We start from the raw sequence: 16,984 nt of genomic DNA, 5'->3' as shown, positions 1-16,984 counted from the left end.
TTCATGTATTGAACAAGAAAACATGAAGTCTGAACAATGAAAATCAGATGCCTCTGTTCCCACGGATGCATCCTTGGTTATATTACTTGGGCATACTGTACTCGAAAATTTTCAGTCTTACTTTTCCTTTTTCAATCGCTTGAGTTGTCTGTGAAAGCGCTGTAAGCTGGGCCCCGGCGACACATTCCTCTTCTTGTATTCATCCGTAAATATTGTTGGAACATAGGCTGGACTTAGTGGGTGTCCAGATCTTCTGTTTCCCATGAAATGTGCACTACATATTCTTGAGTAAGTCTTAGGTTGCCAAAGTGATCCATCAGTGCTAAAAAATTAAAACCAAAGTGAAATTAAATCAGATCAATTGAACTTATTGCAAACATGTGCAGTACGTATGTGTAAACCTACTTACTTCGTTCAGTTAACTGCTTGTATCCATCGCCTCCTTCGGTCCACTTCTATCGCTCGTTTTGAAAAACAATAAAATTGTACTTCACTTCCTGTATTTGCGTAAGTATTGGAACATCCGACAACACAACAATTGCGTTTACTTGATCTCCTTTTCTCTGCCATTTTCATCGGAGTAACTACACGCTCACTCATAACAGAACAGCTACTGCGAGTCTGGAGTCTGCCTCACTTGTTGTTCTCCGCCGCTAGAGCGATACGCACGGTGCCTATAGTCACCGAGCCTTCAGGCAGGAATCGAAACAGCTGCTTAAGTAACACAAATTTAGTACTTTAATATTATCGTATACGATTATGTTATATAAAGACCAGAACAGATGATGTACCTTACATACAAAAAGCCATGGGATTGCCTATTACTGTTTTGGTCCTAATATAAGACTGGAAATTTCACGTTTTCGTATTGAAATGTTATAAAAGCCGCAGTCGTTTTATTTGCGCACATTACATTAAAAAACTTTGTATCACATCGCACTCGTACAGACTTGTATAGCAAGCGCGCTTTCCAGCTGAGCTCCTCAAGGTCGAGAATAACTGTAATTTCGGAAGTGTTAATGATACTTTTTCTCTTTCCAATTTGATTGTGATTAGTGACGGGCAGAATTGAATATAATGCATTCGAGAACTTGAGTATTGATACTTACATTGGAAACCACATTCTCGAGTTTTCAACATAACCGTGAAAAGTCGATGTAGGCCTAATTTACGCGGTACAAGATTTCCATAAACTGACTACGAACAGTATACCGGTGACCAAATTACAATGGAAGATTAAAAAAAAAAAAAAAGAATTTTGCCATCATGTTGGGCGCTTTTGTATCTAATGTGCTTTATTTTTATTAGATTAGAGAATTAAAACCTACTTGTGGTTGATTGTTGTTTGGTTTGGCGTTACGGGTATTAGATTTTTTGAAGAGTTTGGCTGATCAAAGGCTGAAATTAAAACAAGTTTTCAGAAGAAACTGTTGAAGTTTCCCCAGTAAAACTGAAAAGTTTCGCGATTTTTAAGTCGCGTACCGGTAATTAATGTTTGAAACCGGCCCCGCGGTCTAACTTGCTTGCCTTTCACCCAGAGGTACCGGTTTGATTCCCGGCCAGGTCAGGCATTTTTACCTAGATATGAGGGCTGGTTCCAGGTTCACTTATTCTACGATTACCTTTGAGGAGCTATTAAATGGTGATATGGCGATCACGGTCTAGAGAGCCAGGTATAACGGCCGAGAGGATTCTTCACACGGATCATGAGTCACCTTGTAATCTGCAGGCCTTCTGACCGAGCAGTGATTGCTTGGTAGGTGGAAGGCCTATTGAGGCTGTAGTTTGGTTTGGTTTGGTTTGGTTTGGTTTGGTTTGGTTTGGTTTGGTTTGGTTTGGTTTGGTTTGGTTTAGGGGTATACATATTTCACTTTTTTTGATGTTTAGCCAAATTGTTGATGGTTCATTCGTTCCCGGATTTTCAGTTTTCCCGTGTTGTATGTTTTTTATTCACGGTCCCTCCAAAAAAGGATAATCAAGATTCCACTGTATTAAATTGTGCATAAATCACTGTATTTATCCCTCCTTTTTTCTTTTTCCACTTTTACAGCAAAAAAAAGCAAAGGGGGTCCAATATTTATTTTTTATTTATTTCTTATGGCTTCTTTCATGTGGCGAAGTTAGGGCACACGGCCCTCTCGTACACTTAACCACAATACAACAGATAATATTAAGGTTGCCTATTACTAATTATACTACTTATACTATATCCTAAATTAAGCTTAAGTTACACACCCACACAATATGCAGCTTGTTAGCTTGTTACTTCATTCCTCTTTTCTATCTCACACAGACACTTGCACACGCACAAAATACACACTTCAGTCGGTAACTCTCAACAGGAAGTCTCGGCAAGATATTTTAAATTTGAGGAAAGAGTTAATGCCTCTGACACTTACTGGCAGGGAATTCCAAAGCCTGGAACCAGTTACAATAAAAGATTTATTGTACACAGAAGAGTGGTGAAGAGGAATAGCTAAAGTGGAGCTCGAGCGAGTGTTACGGTTATGGAAGGAAGAGAGGAAGCGAGGTCAAATTTTGGGCAGTGAACACATGACTTCTGGGCTATAAACTGTAGATGTAAACATTCTACGTTATTCTTTAACAAATGTATGAATGTATTTTAGTTATACTGGCTATTTTTATTAGAAGGCAGTATTTCTAAATGTAAAAAAAGGACAAATGGTGAACACGACTGTTAGGTCTGCATATAAAGTAAATATAGTCAGTTTTAGTTACTCATATCGCGTTATTTGTTTAATCTCATTAATTCCTCTGATAAGGTTGACATCAGGAATGGCATATGGTCGTAAGAACTCTCTGCGAAGATTTGTCTCGCTTCATACTCGACCCCGTAGAGAAAAGGGATAAAGTTATCATTATCTTATACATATTGATACATAAGAACATAATGCCCAGTTATTTATCTCTGTCAGTTGAGCTGTAAGCCTACCACACAGTAAACCTGGTCACTGCTTTCATTTGAATTATCATATTGTGCCGCCAACTTCCCTGCTCCCGGCGTGTCGTCTTTCCAAATGACGTCATCTTCACTGCCATCTCGTCAGCCATGCATTGCAATCGAGAGCATTCAAGGTTCCGTCTTTTTGAAACGTTTAAAAATAGTTTTGTTCCAGACTGTGGAGTCCAAACAATAAGTATCTTGTCGCAAATAATTTCTGGAGATGGTCTCTGATGTTCCCAGTTGGTGTATGTGAAGCAGAAGCCAATCCTTCCGAATAAAGCTATGCTTTAGAAAGCATGCCAAACCACCAGCTGATAACTAGCATATGTTACGAGTTGTACCGTACTTCCGAGTGTAATACATAGTGACTGGAAGCATTCTTTAGATAACTGCAGCTGTTCAAATCCAGACCCTTATTTTTAAGTATATTTAATGCTTGTTGTCTACATTTATCACATCAGGATTTACCTAAACTGCTGTAAATGAGATAAGAGAGGCCACAATGTTTTGGTTAGGTATGCGGTCAAGTGCCCGGATAGTGTCAGAAGTTCTACGATGGAGAGATTAAAAATAAGTAACAGGAAAGTTGGTTGCATTTATGGATATCTACAGCTGCTGTGGTAATGCGTTTTATTATCATGTTTAATTTAGTACGTTTGTTGTCTCCATTTTTTATTAACACTTAGTATGTTTTGTTCAGTGTCTCTGGAAATCGTTAAAATTGGGGGCATAAAATCAATATTATTTGTTAGGTACCTTGCCAAGTAAGTCATTATGATTGTTTTTATCACATTTCTAAAAAAAAAAAAATTGGTTTGAGTTAACAGTTACTAAACAATCACTTTGTTAATGATCTTGCCTGCTATATTAATAGCAACAACTGTGAATATTTCTCATCTAAAGTAAACTCGTTTCTATATTCTGAGGCTGTGAAGTTCTTCTTAAACACATCCCCAATGGAGGGAAGTTGCATGTACCATTTTCACCGCATATCAACCTTCCTGCCATTTGTACATCTCTGGCAGTAAGGTACCGGGAATCGAACTCAGGCTCCCGAGAAAGACAGCTAATTGTGCTAACCGTTTTCCTGGTGGACATTCTTAACTACAAAACAGACATATAGCATGACTAATGCATACTTGGAATGCACGAGTCGGACACAATACTATTCACCTATTTGTGCGACTTCATCAGAGCTGCAGTAGGCCTACACTACAGAGGCGGACATTTCTCAACTACTTAACACAGATGTACCGCGTGACTTCGTGTGTATTCTTTGCGTGGGTCCTACGGAAGAAACTATTCAGAAATTTGTGTGATGTCGTCAGAGCTGCAGTAAGACTTGTTGTTCTTCTCTGGCAAATTACATTGGGTGGTCTTGTATGCAGTTTATTTTTTCATTTTCTTAGTCTCAAAAGGCTTGGAGTGGTCTAATGCACAAGTAAATACGGTAACGTCTCTGAATAGGTACTGAATCGTTTGTCTATAAATCCAGAAGTTGCAGCCTGTTTGTCGTCTCTTGAGTCCCGAGTAGGGTGGTTTACTGAGATTGCACCATATTTAGAAAAGTAACTGAACTCAAATAAATGTATTCTATTCAATTTTGAAATATTAATGTGAAAATTGGACACTTGTCTTATTGGTTACCATTATGTCCTTGGATAAACAAGTTACGAAGGACGAGACTGGTCACCTGAAGGATTTGTTTTTGTTTTTCATTTATAGGGAGCTGTTACAAATATCTTGGAGGAGAATGTTGTTCAACCTCTTTTGGTCTCCATCAGTGCTATTACTCTGGCTGCAGAGACTGTTCGCAGCATCCTGAAGATTGATGACATTGTAAGTACCTGCATTGTACTATAGCGGTAATAAAAAGGACTGATTGGAGGAAAATATGACTTTCCGTAAATAAGGGTCTGTAACAACCACACATAATTTTAGTTTGTGGGGGGGGGGGGAGGGGAGCAACAGCCTGTTTAAAAAATCCATATTTACCTTGAACCATGGCGGGGTCAGATTTGATCCGTCGGTGATAATGTGTTAACATATAAAGAGTCCAAAGGAAAAACCAGCTAACCCAGTAGCATTTAAATTTTCAGGAGAGCCATTTGAAAATTAAAAACGTTATAACTATATCGGTTTCAACAATTTCTTAATGAAGAGGAATTTAACACTTGACTATGAATGTAAGGAGGACATTAAGGATGGAATTAACTTAAAAGTAGTTTTTTGCACTTAGAAAAAAAAATTTATTGTGCCTTAGATACAAGGTATCCTAAGGAAAAACAGGCTAACCGGCAAGTATACAAGAGAAAAACTTAAACTTTCCTTGGTAAATGTTAAAACTTCACACAATGTATGTTACTTGTGTACTTTGCAGGAGTCCTTTCTGAGTTACTGCACCCATTAGAATCCCCACAAAGTTTCACAATGAATCATGTCGAGCTTCATTTCTTTGTGGTCTTCGTATATTTGAGCCTGTCAAAGTATACCTTGGCTTTGTCACTACAGAAAGTCTTCAAATGCTGAAGATCTCTAAATTTTTCCTCAGATATTGGGAGTGTATCTGAAATAAAATAAGAATATATGAAAGTATGCTTATGAAACATTAAAATAAGAAGGCGGGGGAAAAGATAAAATATTAGTCCAGCGAAAGCACTCTTACCATTATATGCTCTGTCTGGAAAGAGGAACTCGTTTTGTTGCTGTATAGGCCTCTGATAAATTCTCTTCTCTGAAATTGTCAGTACAGACGAATTCCACGCTGCATTGTAGATGCCCCTGTGCTGAATAGTGAGGATGATCATTGGTGATTCTTGCCTCTTTGATGGAACGCGTCGGGAAAGGACATCCCTTTACATAGCGGCAGGCACCTGGGTCCTCAAAGAAAGGCGACCAGTTCCTCACGATGCTTTGGTCTACCTGCACTACCACAAAAGGTTCTGGTTTGCTTCTGGTTGCAGATATCGCTTCGGCCCATTCACTCTTTTGTTGGTGTCTACTAGACCCATGTTGTTATCGCACTCCAGAAAGGAGTGACCTCTCACGGGTAATGTGATGCACACTGTTTCTAACCTCTTGAGAACATCAACCACATAGTGAAGATAGCAAAATACATTGTAGTTCTTATTTTGTCCAGGAATCGCAGAACACGGCGAGATGTTTTACTCGGGGATCTAGGAAGTTTGTAATGGAGAAAGCTCACAACTTCATTGGAGCCTTTCTTACCAACTTCTTCACTGTATCCAAACCAAAATGATCTGCCTGTAGAAAGCTTTATTACTTGGATTACTATACCGTATGCACTTTAGATGCCTTGTATTTACACAGAAAGTACCCAATGCCCTTAAAATCGAACTTTCCTATGACTCTATCCTTGTACGATTTCCCGCCATGGCACTTCTCTCATACTTCAGAAATGTAAACACTTGCCGCGTCACAAAGTATTCTAAGACCCATTAATACATGCAATCACCTCGATTCACAGTTTAAACTTTTCAAATGCCATGGAAAAAAACTATTTCCGAAATGTATCCAACGAGGTGCATTTACAATGTTCAAACAATGCACTTGGATAAATCACTGACGAACATAACCTTATGCAACGAAAGAAAAAAAAATCACACAATTCAAAGACGAGAATAAATTATGCCGGTTCGCCTGTGCAAATGCATTATTTTTTGGATTTCTGTACTGTTTGCATACAAAATACTGGCATGGAAAGTGACACACGCCCTTAAAACATTGTAGCTTATCGAACTTTCCTATGACGAGGGGTTAAAGTATCTCGCTTCCATGTGCATTGCAATGCACTACTATGACCCCCCATCCCTCACCCTTGTACGATTTCCCGGCTGGCAATTTCTCCTTTACAACCATAAGACCGTTTGGACTCGCATGAAAATAAAGCAATGCAAATTCACCGGCAATGACAATATTGTTCGGTGCCTACGAATTTATTATATGAGCCACGTTTTTTCGTCAACTGTCGGCATCACCAGTGTTCGCGGATTCTGTTTTCCCGCACACTGCCTGTATCGTGATATTACGGCGTTCCTTAAAAGGTTGAATACAAAATAATTCCATTTTCATTCATCTTAGCAATCGTGAAGCGCACTGTAGACCCACCGAAGTGAGTGTAAGTGCGGAAAGCTACCCTATATCTCATGTTTCCGGGAACGAGAGCTTCTTCGAATTAGGCGGGATTTTGAATTATCGAGGTTCTACTGTAAGTCATGATGAGGGTTAGCTGGTTCTTCCCTTGAGGCGCTGTGGGTTAGCTGCTTTTTCCATTGGACACTGATTTTTCAAACTGTACCATAGAATGTTATACCATACGCGACTGATCTACAGAACACAGTGAAACCTCGATTATCCGTTCCCCGAAACTACGTTTTCCCTTAAAATTAGTTCAAATTACGTGGTCCCGCGAGCATCCCATTTAAAACCTGTATTAAAAATCCTGCGTTATCCATTCATCGAAGAAACTATTTCCCGCATCAACCGTTCAGAAATTTCAGTCCCATCAACGCTAAATCCTCGATCAAGCGTTTTTCAAGATTTCGAGAATGGACGGCAGGAATTGAATTTGCAAGTCTAGCGTAATTTAATTTCGTCGGATATCTTGCGCGATCATACTTGCGGAACAATTTTAACTCCTTCCAATTCTCATATAACTTTAAATCGCGTTTTATTTCTTATAGGTTCCGACTTGGATCAGGATCTTTCCAAATCATTTATGTATTCACAACTTACAACATAAGATCTTCAAGTACCACCTTAGCAAAAACCTCAATTACTATTGTCTCAAAATGATATAAACCAACATTCCAGAATATAAGTAGACATATTGAACTGTTCAGTGGTCACTCTAACTATCAACATCAATACATAGTGAAAAATTAACTCATCTATTTCTGCTTGCATTGAACATTTTAACATAATTCTTCCTTTCTTAAGTCCAAGTTGAAGCTCAAATCGAACTTTATTGTACATATTTTATGTGGAACACCATTTGACTAAATGTTTGTTTACCTTTTTAATGTGTCAAACATGGCTACATGACTTCAACGAATCGACTGGTCAAAAAGTTAAAATATTACAGATTTAAGCCTACAATCAAATTTCACTATAACTATATATTACACAAACAGAATTTCTCTCAACAAGCTATCCTTTTAATTAGAAATATTGAGGTGTTCACCTTATGGAAATATGACTATTCTAGTTTTACTGACCTTCAATCTATATATGTATATACTATTTTAATCACACAATGTATGTTTTTAATTCACCATTGTAATCACACCATAAGAGTCATGATTTATACTTGTCTTTGTACAATTATCCTTGGCTGATGATGACAGAGAATCTGTCAAAACCAGTACCGAATGTAAAAAGAGTTGTGATGTTTTAACTGTAATGTAAAACTTTCACACAATATATAGTATTGAAAAGGTGGAACTTATTGTCCTTTCTTTGAGGTAAATCTTGTTTCAATACGGAACCTAAGTATGAAATTCTTAACTTTAAATGAAACATTCTGTACCAGGCTAACAGTGAAGGCCTCCGCCAAGTTGCACTTTAAGAGCTTTCTGTTCAAGTTTCCTTCAGTTGGCTGTGTTACCAGCTGGTGAAAACCAACAATTTACGCGGTAGAGTTTTGGTTTGCTTACACAGTACAGTATTGAAATGGCGCGACCTGTAAAGCATGTGAATACCTTGCAAGAAAAACTTCAGATTATAGAAGAAGTTGAAAGAAATCCAACAGAAAAAAAAAAGTTGACATCGCAAAACGTTTAGGCTTACCTGCTTCGACACTGAATACAATAATAGCTAAAAAAAAGCAAGAGATAAGTGAACAAGTAAAAAAATGTGGATCCTCCGCAAAGAATAGAAAAACGGGGAAGGAATCGAGATATTCCAAAATGGAAGCAGTTCTCTTTTCTTGGTATTAGCAAGCTTTGGCGTCGAGAATTCCTGTGGATGGTAACATTTCGCGCGTAAAAGCTCGAAGCATCGCTGCAAGAATGGGTGTCATAAATTTTTCCACTTCGAATGGATGGATTTCCCGGTGTAAGGAACGTCACGGACTGGTGTATAAAACTCGCCTGCGAGAGTGCTGCAGTTGACGGTTCGGCTGTGGAAGATTGGGGGAAAAATCTCCCAGAGCTGCTTGAAGGCTACGAACCGAAGAACATATATAACACAGATGAAACCAGCCTATTTTTCAACTGTTTACCGGATCGCACGCTGGCTTTTAAAGGGGAATCTTGTCATGGAGGCAAAAACGCAAAGGACCGCGTAACTGTGTTGTTGTGCTGTAACAGTGACGGGTCAGACAAACGTATCCCTATCGTTATAGGCAAAGCAGCGAAACCGAGATGCTTTAAGAACGTGAAGAAGTTACCAGTGCGATACTACGCGAACGGTAAAGCTTGGATGACCACAGACATTTGTTTGGATTTTCTTCACGGACTGGATGCTTCTATGGGTGCTCAAGCGAGAAAAACGGTTTTGTTCGTAGATAACTGTGCCGCCCACCCACAGGAACTTTCTTTCTTACGAAATGTGAAAGTTATTTTCTATCCCCCGAACTGTACCAGTGTCCTTCAGCCTCTGGATGCGGGGGTGATAAAGTGCTCTAAAGGGTACTACCGCAAGCAGCTGGTGGAAAGGGCTGTGTGTATGTTGGACGCCGGGAAAGAAGTGAAGACGAAGTTCAGTATTCTACAGGCAATCCACTTTGTTGTGTCAGCATGGTTCCACGTTTTGCCCTCCACCATTCAAAATTGTTTTCATAAATGTGGCTTTGGCGAAAGCAGAGACACGGACGACACGAACACCGGCAGCGAAGAACAACTTATCAGTGAGAACTGGGAGAAGCTCGCGCCGAGAGATGTTAACTTCGAGACGTGCGCTACAGTCGATAGTGGGCTCGCCACTTGTGGTGTAAAGAGCATAGAACAGCTGTGTGATGATGCTACTGCCACGGCCAGTGCAAGCGCCGTGCATGAGATCGCGAGCGAGGGGGAAGATGAAGATGAAATTAAACCCCTGCCAACGTTTGCAGAAGCATTAGCTGCCTTCGACACAATTCGCAACTATATTACTGCGTATGACACAGACAGCAGCGAACTACGGAATGTTTTAAATATTGAGAGAGCACTGTAACGTGTTAAGGTACGACAAAATAAAAAATAACTGGACTTTTTCACTACAAAGTGACTACTGTATTCTGTGACTGAACAAATGACAATTTAAGTGTTTTGTGTGTGTGTTCTGTGTACAGTACGTAACCTATATGTGTGCGATGTGACACTATTTTTGTGAGTGGGAGTCTGTTTCATTACATATTCTGGGAATTAATGTATTTTGGTATCATGTTTGTATTTGTGCTTTGTGATTAACTTACTTGATTATGTGACTGGACCTGTTACAACCTATGCTTATTTACGTGCTTTCAGCGATCTTTCCTAACTATAATACCACAGGTAGGTTCATGTGAACTGCACCAGTAATTATGCCTATCACGCAAGCCACATTTCTCGCCTGTTTATCGGTCAAAAACATCATTAATGGAAAGTACCGAGGCCTAAAACATGGGCGAACTCGAAGTTAAATTTCGCGCCGTAAGTTCGTAATACAGTACAGCACGAAAACATTTACTGATAAACAAGTTACATTGTTCTTTTTTTTTAGGTTATTAAAACAAAATCTTCTAATTTACATGAGACTGTTGTCAGATAACGATTACTGTAAATAACTGTACCTGTTCCAGTTAGATTTATTCAAGGTAAAAAACAGAGCTAGCTACCGTAGACGTTTTTAAGTCGTCAAATAAGTGACTGGATTTTATGTTGTTTTCCCGATCGGCATAATTACTCCGATACACTCTCCTTAAAGCAATAGTGAAACTGGAGTCTCAGATGTGGTTTTAAATGTCTTAAGATATCGATATAATTGATAACTTATTTAGTAGAATATTTTTCGATGACCTTGGCTGATGAAAGTTGCTGGCCTGAAAGAAGTTTTCACGGGAAAGTGACGAAGTTTCTCGGTAAAATTGAATTTAAAATATAAAGCTTTTTAACCAGTGTATTTAATGCAGGCGTTTTTGTACAAATAAAATGATATATATTTCATTACTGTAAAGTACAGTCAAACTGTTGATGGTTTTAATTCGTTCCCGGATTTTCCGTTTTCCCGTATCGTAAGTTTTTTTTTTTTCCCTCGAGGTCCCTCCAAAAATGGAGAATCGAGGTTTCACTGTAGTTGAAATGCCACTCTTACATTCATTCTCTGAAACGAATTAAGATCAAAGTGCACAGAGGTCAGTTTATAGCAAACTTTCAATCCAGAAAATTCAGGAGACGAGTTACATTCGTAAACTTTCCTCTAGAATGAATAATCAGCAATATTGCCATTATAATTAACCTGTCCTTTGTCATAAAAATGATTTCTTATACATTTAAATATATGTGGCACGTCTGAAAATGCCTATAATTTTCCGTTGGAGTCAGCTGGATTGGAAATATAACACTTAAGATTCTTTGTTACCAGATATTCCTAAGCATTTCCACAACTTTTTGTTCGACTGGCTACCATCCGATGTGAAACCAATGATTCGGGCACCTACTTGCTCTAATTGTATGACGACTTGAATGAGAATGTTTGCAATTATATCACCAGGGGTGGCGTTCCGGCTAGCATATATTGCTATGGGTTGTATCCAGTTATATAGAAAAGGAACAACCACAAAAACTAGAGCATGATTTGCCAACTGACCCTTGCTTTTATCTTAAGTAAATTTCCCCAAATCAACAAAACCATTCACCTGCAACAATTCAGAGTTAAAGTAAATTTCTTCTGGTAACTTTACTTTGTCAAATATCAACATCCCTAAGTGTTCATGTTCCTCCTTTCCATTTAAAAAAATCTCCTATGGCAGCGGTAGCATGCTCATTTATGCCGTAGGAACATTTTAGGCCCTTTACCAAATTTCTCAAGTGGGATTCAGAAGACAGTCAGCAAGTCATGATTTAAACAGTGCTGATAACCCTTGGGAGACTTTATTTTTTAAAGAAATGCATCAAGAAGAAACTCATCACTATATCTCATTCCTTATTTACTTTTCGCTTGACATTTCTTTACAATTTTCTGGTTTTTTTTTTTTTTTTTTTTTTTTTTTTTTTTTTTTTTTTTTTTTGCCGAGAGAACCGAATTGTTTTGACTGAGTGAAATTTCTCTGATTTTATATCATAAATGTCTTTTTCAAGCAAACATAGCTTTAGCGACGTAGAGTTGATTCTGCGTTCTAATGAAATTAAGTTTCTGATTCCTCAATCTCCTCTTCAATAGCGCAATTGTTTCCCTAGCATCTGCGACATTAGAGCTATCTTCAACTGCTGAGCGTACAGGTTGATCACTATCACTGATATTTACGATTTGTTCTAGGCTTTTATTAGAGAAATCTCTTCGTGTGGATTGCCGACTCATGGGGGAGTTGCGTTTCTTAACTGCCTTATAAATATACTTGGGTAGATTATGAAATATGTGAGGAAATGCTTCTGGTTTTAATTTCCAGCGCTGGCTTGGTATATCTACTCTTTCACCATTCACCATAAACGAGTCTACTTTTACTAGAAAGTCATCGCAAAAATGAATGTCGCACACGAAACAGTTATGAGTTAATTTTCGGTCTTTCCTATGTATAGTCTTCTCCCATTTCAGTAAAACACCACTCTCTTTAGAGGGCCTAAAGAAATGCCTACCTGAAGACGATCGGTCATATCCAGATCTGCGGCCGGGTACAAAACACGAGGGCATGATGTGGTAGTTTCCTTCCGCACTGATATACGTTGCCTTATAGCACAATAGCGACAGAGTATTTAAAACATAACACTTCTCACACCACTCAATCGTGAATACACTAATAATGCAAACTGTCGAAATATCTCTGAGAGCGACAATAATGAACAATAAAAATTACTACAACTGAAGGCGAATATAACGCTGGCCAAGGGTCTTTGTTGACATCGCAATCGCCTGTGCTGCCACCGAGCTGGTGTCCCACCAACCTCTTGAGCTCTCTTACATGCGAATGGAGATGATGTCGCACTTCTTCGATACGCTATGGTATAAGCTATAATCATTGTGAATTGATAATTAAATACATATGATAATAATTCACAAATTTGTTATGAAATGTACAAACTGTATAGCATAGCACACAACTTTTTGTACATTACATATATGAAACCTATTACGTACCAATCCTGACCTGTGGTTGCGAAAAGTGGACCATGCGAAATAAAGATCTTAATAGAATCCAGGCAGCAGAAATGAGAGGGACAGAGTCCGTAGTGAGGAAATCCGCAAGCAGGCTCAAGTTGTAAGACTGCAGGACAGAATAACAGCGCAGTGACTGAGATGGTATGGACATATGCGAGGCATGGGAGATAACAGATTACCGAAAGAATGTATGATCTAAAACTTGAAGACAAAAGACAAGGAGGGCGACCAAGTCTCGGGTACAAGGACATGGTGAAGATAGACATTGAACAGCAAGGACGTACTTTGGAAAGCATCGAAGGAGGAGAGAAGTTCAGAGACTGCAGGTGGTGGAGAAGCCTCGTTCGCCGACCCATCGCTTAAGATGGAATGTTGTTTTTTTTTTTTTTCTGTGGCACATATAAAAGTGACTGATGTCATATACTGTGTAAGTCTTTCTTGTGATTTATTATCTAGAACAAGTTTTTGCTTGGAATAAGCCTGATGCAGAATCTATTGAAGAAAGGTTTACTTCCCCAGTGTGTGTTATGTGATACTCTTTCTTTGGCTGTGTTTATTGGGTGTAAGTGTTAATGAAGTGATTCAAATAGCCAAAAGTGTATTGTCACTAGAAGCAGTGATGTTAGATTAGACTTTTAAAGTATATTTTTTGTGTGTGTAATAAATAAGGGCCTTATTTTTTGGTGAAATAAAACTGTTGATTTCAGTGTTAAAACTAACACTATTTCGGTAGGTATTTCGTGAAATAAATTGTCATACTGATCAATGTTTCTTGTGAAATATTCCTTATGGTGTGGGGTAAATCTAAATAATTTTGTGATTAGGGGTTTTAAAGTGAACACTTCTAATGTATTAAATTGTTATTAAACCTTAGAATAACCAAATATATAAAATGTTGTAGAAATAAATACCGGGAGGCCTATATAAATCACTGAAACTTCAAAATGAAGTTAGGCGGAAGTTAGAAATTTATACGTAGCCTACACGTTGTTGCCGGTCCCATGGTGTGGGGCTAGCGTGCCTGCCAATCGCCAGGAGGCCCCAGGTTCGATTCCCGGCCAGGCCAGGGATTTTTTCTCGACCTGAAGGCTGGTTCCGAGGTCCACTCAGCCTACCTGATTAGAACTGAGGAGCTATCTGACCGTGAGATATCGGCCCCTGTCTCGAAAGCCCAGAATAATGGCCGAGATGATGCGTCGTGCTGACCACACGGCCCCTCGTAATCTGCAGGCCTTCTGGCTGAGCAGCGGTGACACGGCAGGCCAAGGCCCTTTCAGGGCGATAAGTGCCATGGGGTTTGGTTTGGTTCTATATGTTTTAACATTTTGAATGACTTGTCTCCAAAGTAAAAACTACGCATGGTTTCAACATTATCAGGATTCAGAGTTGTGCGACAGTCAGAAAGTATATTTTTGTAAACAAAGCAGCCTCTTTCGCTGACCACATTAGACGTCGGAAACCATAATACTTGCGAACACTTCATGCAAATCCTTCTAAAACTTCACTAACAATGCCTTCTTTCTTCTCTTCTATCAGGCATGCTTTCACTGCATTTTGCAAAGCCATATATCCCTGGAAGATATTCATGGATATGCTGGTGCTGCCCGGCCAGGGATGAGTAACTCAGACGGTTAAGGCGTTGGCTTTCTGAGCCAAAGTTGGTAGGTACAATCCTGGCTCAGTCCGGTGCTTAAATACGTCAGCCCCGTGTTACTAGTTTTATTGGCGCGTAAATACCTCCTGTGGGACAACATTTTGACATCTCAGCATCTCCGCAAACCGTAAAAGTAGTTAGTGGGACGTAAAAACAATAACATTATTACAACTCAACCAGGCGATTTATTCATTTGTAATTTTTTTCTTTCTTTCTTTCTTTACATCGCACCGACACAGATAGTTCTTACGGCGACGATGGGATAGGAAAGGCCTAGGAATTGGAAGGAAGCGGCCGTGGCCTTAATAAAGGTACAGCCCCGGCATTTGCCTGGTGTGAAAGTGGGAAACCACGGAAAACCATCTTCAGGGCTGCCGATAGTGGGGCTCGAACCCACTATCTCCCGATTACTGGATACTGCCTCCACTTAAGCGACTGCAGCTATCGAGCTCGGTGCGATTTATTTACAATAGGCCTACTAATATCGTCATATTTTATAATAAAGTAGGTATTATTTATCTTTCCTTTTATATTCATCCAAGTCCTCATGCCAGGATTATCCAATTTTTCTATAGAAATGCTGGCTTGCATGAATGCTTTTGTTGTGTCTATTACAAATTGCTCTCTATCACTTTTCAACTCCTTTGCGATTGGTAAAGTATCGCCGATTGTTATTTGCCGCTTAAAATTATGTTAATTTGCTTCATTCTTCTTCTTTTTGTGTGTTACTGATTCTCGACAGTATTTATCGCACGCATCTCTTCGTTTTCACGTAATGCGAACATTACAGTACTTACACATTAGAATCTTTCTTGCAGCATCAAATACATAGAACGCCTCACTGTTGTATTTCTTGGCCCTCGGAAAAACTGTTGCGACTTTAGTTTTCAGCATTTTTGTATTTAAATGCTGGACATTTGCTGATAAAGGTTCATAAGTGGCAAACATTCACTGCGAAAGAGTATAATGCGCTCTGCTGTATCTACAACCGATCTTGCTACGACCACAACGCCATTTGCTGTAATCGATAAGATATCGATTTTTAATGATTGCCTTAGAGATCGCGGAACTGAATACACATACTTCCGATACACAGGGCTAATCGCTTTGTGTGCATTTGTGTAGAGAATGTACAGCGCTATCAATCAACTGAGAAGGAAACTACTATAGTCAAGTTTCTCAAGAGCATTTAAACGTTTATTGGAGATCTTTTCCGATACGATTTCGCATTTTTCTTACCAAGTGGGGTATAGTTCGTGATTATTTGCGCGATCCGCGTAATAAACAGATTTCGTGATATTTCGCGAGTTCATTTCGCTAAAATACATTACGGTACGGTACCTACAAGGTCATATAAAGGCTAGAAAGAAGATATGAAAAATTTTGTGCATATCGCTATTACCAAAAGATACGGCCCCTAGTAATACAGCATTGTAAATTGAAAAAGAACAGTTATATAGTATGAAGCTGTAAATACGATGTTCTTCATTTATATAAAACTGGCAATTTGTCAACTTTGTCTTGTAATTGTTTTAACAGTCTTAAAAACAATTTTGTATTCATTGGGATTGTCATTTTTTTCCAAAACAAGAGTTGTATACATTTTCTAATTAAAGAGATTTAACTGCAATGGGTGGAGTGGAGGGCTATGAAAGGAGTTGGGAGGCCCTGTAAAAGATGTTAAAACATTGTATGTTAAAAAATCAAGGCTGACTGAATTTATTAAGAACAAAATATGCATTTGTTGGCAAAAAATTACAAACCTGAAACCAACAAGGGTGTAATTCTCCCTAAAGAACTTAAAAAAATTAATAGCATTAGGTACTGGAATGTTTTACTGGATAGTTATACTAAATATACTGGAATTTTGAAAATGGAACTCAGTAGACACTCTGATGGGGATAATATACTCTGTCATGGAGGTTGGGAGAAGTAGAGGGAGACCAAGACAACCATCTTAATATGTAGATTTCACGGCAACTAAATGATGTAATACTTAATTTGGGGATATTAGGTCGTGTAATATTAATGATTTGCTGGCACGTTTCTATCCTGTGACCAGGACAACTGTC

The 16,984-nt window shown here is 38.8% G+C and overlaps 1 protein-coding gene across 1 annotated transcript in view; it reads left to right on the top strand.

Moving 5' to 3' along the window:
- CCT4 (chaperonin containing TCP1 subunit 4) overlaps positions 1–16,984 on the top strand; it is a 377,714-nt gene that overhangs the window by 340,778 nt on the left and 19,952 nt on the right. Inside the window, exon 13 of the mRNA XM_067154119.2 lies at positions 4,691–4,804. Within this exon, the coding sequence (XP_067010220.1) occupies positions 4,691–4,804 (114 nt within the window). The remainder of the gene's footprint in view (positions 1–4,690; positions 4,805–16,984) is intronic.

This window comes from Anabrus simplex, chromosome 9 (assembly GCF_040414725.1).
Source record: "Anabrus simplex isolate iqAnaSimp1 chromosome 9, ASM4041472v1, whole genome shotgun sequence".
Classification (NCBI taxonomy): domain Eukaryota; kingdom Metazoa; phylum Arthropoda; class Insecta; order Orthoptera; family Tettigoniidae; genus Anabrus; species Anabrus simplex.
The sequence above is the reverse complement of the archived record's forward strand: the minus strand, read 5'-3'. Positions and strand labels throughout refer to the sequence as shown.